Genomic DNA, 10040 nt, shown 5'->3' on the forward strand with positions numbered 1-10040 from the left:
CCTTTCAAGCCATCAACACACCCTTGTCTAAAATTTCTTGCCTACAAACATTTCTTCTTCTGTCCACTTACCTTGAGATTCAAATGCCCAGAAGTGCTTTCCAGCTCGGCCAAACCCAACCTGCACTTCATCTGCAATACATACTCCACCAGCCTCTCGGACATACCTTGAAAACAAGAGGAAAACATATTAATACTCGAATAAACGTATGTAACAAGCTCAAGCCTGTATGTCCAAACAAACAAAAATAGAACGAACCACATCACTCAGCAGGACCATACATTTCTTGCAAAAATCACAACAACTGTATCACTTCATGATGCTGATATCTAATAAACATCACCTGTTTCAAGCCTCTTCTTATCTCAAAAAGAAACTTATTTCCCTTGGAAACTGATACAGGTTACATTTCATTTTCTTTTAAATCACTTCTCAAACAAAGCTTTGCATTCCCCTCAAGTGTTCAAGACAGTAAATTGTCTACTGCATTTCCTTGTGTTTGAATCAGAACTTGACATCTTTGCTACAGTGATCAATCAATATGGCAAATCTAAACATGAGATGGTTTTTTTCATTTAAAATCTTATATTTAAATGCGGCTAAATGCAAATTGCTATTGATGGAGACATGTGAACCAGTTAGGGATTTCATATGCTTACTTGTAGACTTCTCTCAAGTAGTTTGGAGGGTAAACAATCTGCCCGCCACAGCCCTGCATTGACTCACTGATGAAAGCTGCAATCTGGAAATATAATTAATATAATATAGTTATAATTGATATAATAGAGTTAACATAATCATAGAATAGTTCACAAATGTTAACAGTTATACCTATACCCAAAACACTAGTGCGTAATAAATGTTACAAACTAGTAAATTATAATGATCAAAGATTAGGGAGTGTGTTCAATGATATCGATCCCAGGCTCATTGCCAAGTTGGCGATGATGTCATCCACGTGCCACATACGTGTCACAAGATCCATTTGTTGATCAATCGACTGTCCCATACAATCTCCACTCCAATCTGTATTAGGAGTGCGTTGTTTCTATGTCGAACCCAATAAAAGAGAACGCCTATTTGCCATGAACACAGAAATGCATTTATATCGTTGAAGAAAAAACAACAAACACACTGTTAACAAAGAACTTCCTAATTAATAAATTTATTTACAAACTAATCAGTCTTCATCTTTTTTACCAAATTTAACACTCAGACGACTAAATGGGCCCCACCATGAATGGCCACACCATGAATGGCCCACAGGATTGGATGAAGAAACAACAGCAAAGTGATCATGAACAAAACCCAGAAAAATTGGACCCTAGCCCTGAAACAACAGAGGTGCGTGATATACAGGTCCAACAAAATTAGAGGTCATAAAGAGCTGCGTATTATCTGAATTCAATGCCTGGGCAAAATAAAATTACAGTGACAGAGTACAGCAGTACATTTGTTAATCTAAATAGAGTTTTTTCAGAGGGAATGTATTCAAAAGATAACAAATTATAACAGAAAAACATTTCTATAAGTCCTTACTGCTACTAAAGAAGTTATCCAAAAATCAAGAGAAAGGACAGTGGTGGAAGGGAGAATTAATATTTTAACTTATTACTAGTTTTTGTCCAAGTAAATAATACATGTAGTAATAGTTTGATGTTTTGGCAGAAAGTTGGGCATCTGGGTTTTCTTATGAGCTATGACTAATGTTCACTTAATTAAGTGCACACACCTTCTTTCCATCTTTCTGTGCTTGATCAATAAGTTTCTTTACTTCCAAAGCATATTTTTCTCCCAGTTCAGGGGTGGCTGTACCTTGATGTATTCCCCGATATGGATCAGCAGTGGGAGCAACATGAATGTGATCTTTCTTTCCTTTGGCTCCCAGTTTCCTGAACTTGTAAGGACTGATGTCAATAAGTGCTGCAGTGTGCCCATGGTAGGCTCTATTAACATTAAAAACATGGTGATCACAATATAAATTATCCATTGCCCCTGCATCCCCCCTCCCCCAATCCACAATTCCACAAAAGGGATTGGAAATTTTGGTGGTGGGTGGTGGGGGGGGGGGGGGGGGGGTGTCTTTGACAAAATCACTTGCTTGGGGAAGGTATGGAAATTTTCTTTAACTACAAATTCTTGGAAATTCCAGGGGAGGAGTGGAGATGAGGGGGGAGGGGGGCTTACAGTAAAGAAACTTTAAAAGAAAGTTTGAAGCTTAATTGGAATTTTCAGAGGAATACATGTGGGTATGGATACTTCTGGATATACATCACTGTTTATAAAAATGCCTGTGTGTATGTACTTTGCTTGGGTATAAAGGTTACTTCATGAATTCTTCCTCCATCAGTAATTCTTCCAGATCAATTTCTGAAAATAAATAATTATCATGTTCTGTACCTGTCCACAGTGATGACATCATCTGAATCAGCATGTTGTCTTGCTATTCTCAGAGCGAGATCATTTGCCTCTGATCTACAACATAACAATCGGCAAAACACGGTCAAGGCGGTCATTAATAATTATTATTACTATAATGGAAGGTCTGAGAGCATAACCGGCTTATGTCGAATTTTAGCCCGCATTTCGATTTCGCTTGGATTTGTCCCAATTTTGGCTCTCCCTGGTTTTCAAAACATTTTGCGGTTTCACAATGGTGGACAAAACTCCTTGAGAAAACCAAACACGAACAGAACAAAAGCCACTTGCTTACTTCTCCCTCCCACCCCCTCCCCCTATGCAATGACAACCAAACACAGACAGGCAAAAAACCACTCACTTACTGTTTCTCCCTTCATAATTCTACCACAGTTACTTTTCCCTCCCCCCCTCCCCCTTGTGCAATGTTGATATGGGAAGTGATGCTTGCCAGGAAACTGTTCGTGACCCAAAAGACAACATTGAGTCAGGGGGAGGGGGAGGGGGATTTGGTAGTTTGTTAGTCTACAAGTGAATGCGCTTGGAAGGCAAATTTTTTGACAGGTTTTGTCCACGTCAGACTCGTTTTCCAAATTATCGGTAGCCTAAAAGTTTCCACTGTCCACGGGCCGTGTTTAGTCGCACCAGTTGTTGTTTCTATAAGTAACGTTTGAGATGATATCATGGTTTGCTTTTGCGGGTTGTAACAAGCCCAAAATAGATCAAGGCAGTCGGGATAAACAACTTGCGTATCGTACTGACTAGTTGGTTTTGCTTTTGTTTGGTGAAGTTTGTAAACGCACAACATCTATGGATCTTTTGAAAAGTTATGAAATTGACGAATGTAGATGACAGGAACTGGTGGAAATGTTGTCCAAAGAATCCCTCCTTGGTAGTGATGACTGTGCCGTGGCGAATTTTTCAATTCGATTATCAAATCCCGCGGGAGCATCAGAGACAAATCCCGCCATGTGCAAGGTGTTTTGCAAGCCTTAGTTGTGGTTTGCCAGGCTTGAAATTCGGTATGTAACGATTAACTTGACAATTTCAAGGCAATGCTTCAATAAAAGTACGATTAACATAGATTTTCAACGGTTAACACAGGGTTGTCGCTAAGCGCCGGCTGCCGGCGAAATTCGCCGGCTGGGAAAGAGGTCATCGCCGGCTGAATTTTGGGTGGCAAGCACTCGGTTAAAAGGGCAAGGAACAGTTCTTTAGTTACCCACAAGCAATTGTTCGATTTAGAATAATATATTTCAAGAGAAAACGTTGAATAAACTCCTGACTACCTTGAGTATCGATGCCATAAAGTAATTGAAATAAAGTCTTGTTTTGAGAACTTGTTTACCGTGTCCTCTTTCCGTTTTCTGCCTCCGGCATCTTGTCAACACGAAGCTTGGTAGCCCCCGCATTCAAGGCATTGCAAAAGATTGGGAACGAGTTTGTCACCAGGTATTTGTGTCAGATAGGAGAAAGAAGAAGTCTTTCTCTGTAGCATGACAGAGAAAAAAAAAACATGAAGGAACTTCTTCGTAATGTTTTAATACAGCTTTTAATTGGTTAAATTTTATTGCTTATAACATATTTATGCTCATGAATAGCAAGAAGGACTGGGCAAACGGAGGAACAACTGAACAAACCAGAAACGTAAACGGTCCGCCGAGTGCTCGACGGCGAAAACGAACGAACGAGAAACCGAGTGAACGAACCCGCGAAACTGGATGAACAGCTGAACGACCGAGTGGACAGCTCTTTTGTTTGCAGTTCTAAGCGTTTATAAGAATCGATTTTCTGATATTCTAGTGCAAACTTAAATTAAAAAGCACTTATCTTTTCGGAACGAATGGAAAGCGATGTAGCTTTCGTTCTCATTACTTTAATGTTAAGTAAATGTTGAAAATCTTACACACGTATTTTCATTTTTAATGTTAGAGTATACACGGCATTCATGAAAAACGGGTTTTAGTTAGATTAGATTAGTTGTAGTTAGGTTTTAAATTTTGTTTAGGAGAGTTAGGTTATTTCTAATTTTTATTCTAACTCCTGATGGACCGTGTTTAAATAAAGAACTGTTCTTCTAGAGAGCTCACCAAAAAGAGAATTAAGAAAACAGCATAGATTGACGAACTGAAGTAAAACAAAGCACTGTCTGCTCATAACGTTTGTCCTTCTCCTTAGGGGCACAGTGAACAGACCTGGTAGAGAGTTCAAGGAACGCCAAACAACGAAAACCACATGAAGGAAATATGGAAACGTCAAAGCGAGGGAGAAAATTTTGAATAATTGCAGGGTGAATCTCGGTACCACACGTTTCAAATTGCGGCACCACAGCTGACCTTCTCTTTAATGGTTGTTTCTTTTTGCATAAAAGAGCCCCTAAATTTCACCAGAGTGCACCAAATTGAATTAAAATTTTCAAAATTTCCTGGGGAGGCCCCCAAGACCCCCCTAATGGGAGGGGGCGACCCCCTCCCATAACCACCCCTCCCCGTCGGCTACGCCAACGGCAGAAGGCACTTCGCGCGTTCTTTAGCCGGCTCAATTTCTCTGCTAACCGGCAGACAAATTTCTTAGCTACTACCCTGTTAACACCGACTGCTCATGAAAAGAATAGATAGTCGGTACCTTTTAATAGAACTGCCGTTAATCGTTGTTAATCGTTGAAATGGCTACATGTCTTCCTGTTAATCGTGTAGAATGCTAGTATTTTGCGTTATCAAGAGTGATATGTCGACAAACGGGACAAAGCTGGATTTTACGCCAGGAAATGGACACATTTTCTCTTGGAGAATGTAACTGTTTACATTTCTGACATTCCTGTCACGTACGTAGTAGTTTGTAACAGAATCAAATAAAAGCGTGACAGCATTCTTTTCGTTGCTCCCGCTAAAAAGACCGCTTTCGTGTGCCGTGTTTCAAAGACAATGAGTGTATATTGAATACAAGTATTTAATACTCAGTGCATTCTCCTTTTGGCCATCCAGTGTCTATAATGTTACTGATATATCTTTAGAAGATGGTAAAATTTCTCAATGGCATTAATACGAAACACAAAGCGGGGTGAAAAAATACTGGACCATGCTTTTCAATCGAATTGCAGTTCACATGCAAAAGTTTGGACAAATCCGAGCTACATCGAAAAACCGGCTGAAATTCGACATAGGTCGGTTATGCTCCCAGCCCTTCAATTATTAGTAGCTTCAGCAGTGACAGCTATAAGAGGCCTCTAGATCAGAGGTCAAGTACAAGATTAAGAACAAGTAAAACTTCCATTTCAAAGCAGAATTCCTGTTGTTTAGCACAGATAACAAGATTCAAGAAACAAGATTGCTGTAACAAGAATGCAAAGTGGTATTGAAAATTCTCTACTCAAATCAAAAGGCTCCATTATGGCCTGCTGCATATACAGCCTGGGAGGGGAGGGGGGGGGAGTACTCCGAAAAAAAATGGAAAGGGGTGTGCGGCCCGCTTCCCAAAACCTTACCCTATTTATGACCAAAATCTGCGATTTTCCCTACCCTATTTATGACCTGATAGTGTCTGGTCAACTTAAATTCAAAAACCCCTGGAGTCCAGCACGCGACTGGAGCGCATGACAAGCCATTGCAGCACGTACACAGTTGCTGTAAAGATCATGATAAAGAAGTAGCTTCTTCAAAAAAATAAATAAATAAATAAATAAAAAACGAATTCAAGACTAGAGTGCAAAAACTGATACCCTATTTATTACCAAAATGACGGCAAAATGGCTAAAATCAATACCCTATTTATGACCAAGGCAGCTGAAAAACCATACCCTTTCGCACCGCATATACCTATATAGCTCATATAAGGGAGTACCCCCCCCCCCCCCGGGATATACAGTAACAATAACCAGATACTTAGAGTTTGAAAATCACTAAATGGGACAAGGCTGGGCAGCCTCTTGTTTATATACATGTATGTCTTGCTAGTCAGCAAAAAACAGTAATATATAGTTCACCATACACAGGGAAAAAGTGATTAACTTAGTGCATTGAAACAATGTAAAAATCAGGGCAACTACACCATTCATTTATCCTTAAAGATGGAATAAACCTACATGTACTTAAAATTACCATATAACAGTGAATGTGTATAAACTTACCCACTACAGACAAAGTAACAACGGCTTAGCTGAGGAGGCAAGGTTGAAACCAGTCTTTTCGCATACTTAACAATGATGTCATAAAGGAAACGGCTGTTGGTATTCAATGTCGCCATCTGCTCGTGACACACCTTGACAACATGGGGATGACAATGGCCAACTAGGATGAAATTAAATGGCAACATTACTTTACAAATGATTCACTTTGTTAGATAGATTTTTTATAAGACATTTGAGGGAACCCCTTTTCACAAAATGACAGCCCAAGATACTTGAACTTCTCTTTCCACAAGTTTAAATTTCATGGCCACTAAGCAAAATAATATAATAATAAAGTAATGCTACAAAGGACTTTTCTTGGTAAATTTCTTAATAAATAATTTAGTTAATTGAAAGTCTTAAAACTGATGAAGTGACACTTCTTAAAGGGAACCTCTACTCCGAAAACAAATGGACGGTAAATTGTTGGAAATATTGTCTAAATTCTAAATTTTAGTTTAAGAAGTAGAAATAACATTCAAGTGTGCTTAAAATTAGATACGATTGTCGCCTATTTTCACTTTTACATTTCCCAGGTGCTGCCATTTTGGATTTTATGATCTCATTGTGTTGCCGCTATTGTTAGGAAGCAGAAGTTCTTTTGTGTGAAACAATAGAGAAACTGTATTACATCATGAAATCCAAGATGGACTTGCTCAGGAATTTTAAAAGCGAAAATAGGTGACAATCATATCTAATTTTAAGCACACTTGAATGTTATTTCTACTTCTTAAACTAAAATTTAGAAAAATTAAGACACTATTTCCAAGTATACTGTCCATTTGTTTTTGGAGTAGAGGTTCCCTTTAAGGTTTGCAGTTAAACAACTGCAAAACAATTCCAAATGAGTATGTTGCATTGTCAATAGTTGCTACTGCAAGACTTGAACTAATCTGTTAAAAAAAAAAAAACAATATTACATCAAGGTCAATTTTATTGCGGTTACAAATTAAACATACCATGGGTAACATTATTGACACAATCCAGATATCTATTGTCCTTCTCGTCATACATGTACTGTCCCCTAGCGTAGGCAATCTTGATTGGATCCTCTTTAAAATGTACCTCACATGATTTTCTACAAAGATAAACAAATTGTCGTTGCATGAGGAGATGCCAAGCAACCGCCAACCGGTTGGCTCAGTTGGTTGAGCATATCATTGGACTACCGTGCAGGAGGTCGTGGGTTCAAATCCGGACCAACACTCAGGGTCTTTAAATTACTGAGGAGAAAGTGCTCTCTTTGTAAAATTATGACATCTGCAAATGGTTAACTTTTCTAGTCTTCTCACATAAGGATGATAAACCATAGGCCCCGTCTCACAACACTTCAGTGTTCATGACCCTGTGCGACATTAAAGAACCCAGACACTAATCGCAAACAGTAGAGCATGGAGTTCCTGGTATGCTGGTCTGGTCTTTGTGCTATAGAGGGCCACTAGGTTATCAGTTTCCTTACTGTCATGTGCTACCCTCTTGAAATAAAGTCATCAGTTCAGTTCAGTTCAGTTCAATTAAAAAAAATTAAAAAGAAAAAACTGCTTTTGGAAAAATTCTGATCAGGTAGAATAATAAAGTACTTTTGAAGGTTTGCTCCCAAGCCCTCTCATCCTTCCTATCACATGGGACAAGAGGTCACATGGTACATGCGGAAAGTCATTGGCATAAGGACAAAAAGCATAATTTTTAACTGACTGAGGACCTTTTGTAGCTTACATTGTCACCATTTTAAAATGGTAATCACAAAAGTAAGCTTATTTATCACTGGAGAGTGACATGAACTGAAATAATCAGACCTTTCATTTCAAATATGTTTGTAATTTGACCGGAAGTTTTAGATTTCATTACAACCATCGGACCACCATCACACTCTGTTCACGTGAAAAGGACAACCACGCGTCATGTAAATTACTTGGACTCTGATCGCACGGCCTTTATAATCGTGACTACCACTAATAGCCAATTTTTTTCAAGTGTACAGCGGACAGCGAAGGTTGATTATTACAAGAGCCCGATCGTACGCGAAAGAAAACGTTTTTCCCGATTTGTTCTGAGCAAATTACAGTGAATTCGCTTCCCTCAGCAGGTTGAATATGAAGGAGTGTTCTTCGAGCGATTTCAAGCCAACATAAACTATTAACACCGAGTTAGCTTACCGAATAGTTCGTCGAACCGGTTGACCACATGAAAGCTAAGTCAGCGAAGAAATTTCCTCAATGGCGCAAACGCATAACAACAGCGCGGAACGCTCAATGACGAAGAAACAGCTTTACCCAGATATCTTGAAAGTTCAAAAAGCGTCTAGCACGTAAACCTTCGCGTCGTTTTGCATCGACCATGCTATTCATTCACAAGACGCCATTGAGCGCGCTGATATGATCTTTCTACGATTAGCTTTTTATAGCTTAAATCAGTGAAAAAAAAATTATGGTGAAGTCTGAGCTTTATACAATTGCATATTTATACGATCACGCTTAAATCCTGAATGTGAAACTGCTTCATTCTTGAATTTCTAACTTACCCTATGTGTTCGGAGCGTAGTCTCATGATTTCGGTTTTCGAAAGGCCGCCACCGGCTTTGTGGTCATCTTCGGCAACTGCTTTCATTCCGTTCTTTATACCGTCATGGTAGCCATTTTCGAGTCCTCCGTTGAAATCGGTCGCTGGCACCTCAAGCCTTGCTCTCTTCGAAGCGCTCATTGTACGAAGCTTGCCAATAAACTACAAGTTTTAGCCTTCACTAACTACAACGCGCCAAGAGACTGCGGATTACGCGTCTTTTTTCGCCGCGATTTTTTTTTGACGTGGGTGAGTGTCACGAGACTAATTAACATTTACCAGTTTGTCAAGTTTTGGCGGGGTTAGTGGATATTGTGTTTGTGACCAAACATTGGTTGCATTGTCATACTTTTTAGCTTGGGTTTTTTAATAAGCAGACAAATTATGTATTTATGACGGCACAGACAATAATCGGTCGATTATATAGTTTGTTTTTCGTCGGGAGAAAAACCCTAAATAAGAATTCTGACAGCCGACTTCGACAACAGCAACCACGAAACCTGTCCAGTAAACCTGTTTTTCTATTATTTTTTTTACCATGGTTGTTTGTGTATTACCACAACACATTTTAAGAAGGACTGAGCATAAAGAACGTATTCATATGTATCCTAGCTTGACCAAAGGCCATTTTATAAAGCGGCAACTTCCGATTTTGCACAACACCGTAATGCAATGCTTTCTTTGGTCACATCACGTGCATATTAAAGCGTGACATGTGCAACGCTACAATTACATAATAGAGAAACGGCAGAAATGATCACGCGACCATGTTTACCCTACATTTACCCTACACTGATTTCAGTTTCTCAGGAAAATTGAGTATTTTTTCACCAAAGGCCAGAATTATCCTGCACTATTTTCATCTATGTACCCAGTTTTTCAAGAAACCATAAACGCG

The 10040-nt window shown here is 39.1% G+C and overlaps 1 protein-coding gene across 2 annotated transcripts in view; it reads right to left on the reverse strand.

Moving 5' to 3' along the window:
* LOC146456620 (ethanolamine-phosphate phospho-lyase-like) overlaps positions 1-9469 on the reverse strand; it is a 126937-nt gene extending 117468 nt beyond the window's left edge. For both annotated transcript variants that reach the window (XM_085093081.1, XM_085093080.1), the window contains exons 1-7: positions 9105-9469; positions 7543-7661; positions 6545-6704; positions 2401-2475; positions 1733-1946; positions 660-742; positions 72-166 (exon numbers count right to left, since the gene is read on the reverse strand). In XM_085093081.1, the coding sequence (XP_084949207.1) occupies positions 72-166; positions 660-742; positions 1733-1946; positions 2401-2475; positions 6545-6704; positions 7543-7661; positions 9105-9283 (925 nt within the window). In that variant the 5' untranslated portion in view covers positions 9284-9469. The remainder of the gene's footprint in view (positions 1-71; positions 167-659; positions 743-1732; positions 1947-2400; positions 2476-6544; positions 6705-7542; positions 7662-9104) is intronic.
* Between the last annotated feature and the right edge of the window lie 571 nt (positions 9470-10040).

Source organism: Pavona decussata, unplaced genomic scaffold (genome assembly GCF_977016875.1).
Source record: "Pavona decussata unplaced genomic scaffold, jaPavDecu1.1 SCAFFOLD_254, whole genome shotgun sequence".
NCBI lineage: Eukaryota > Metazoa > Cnidaria > Anthozoa > Scleractinia > Agariciidae > Pavona > Pavona decussata.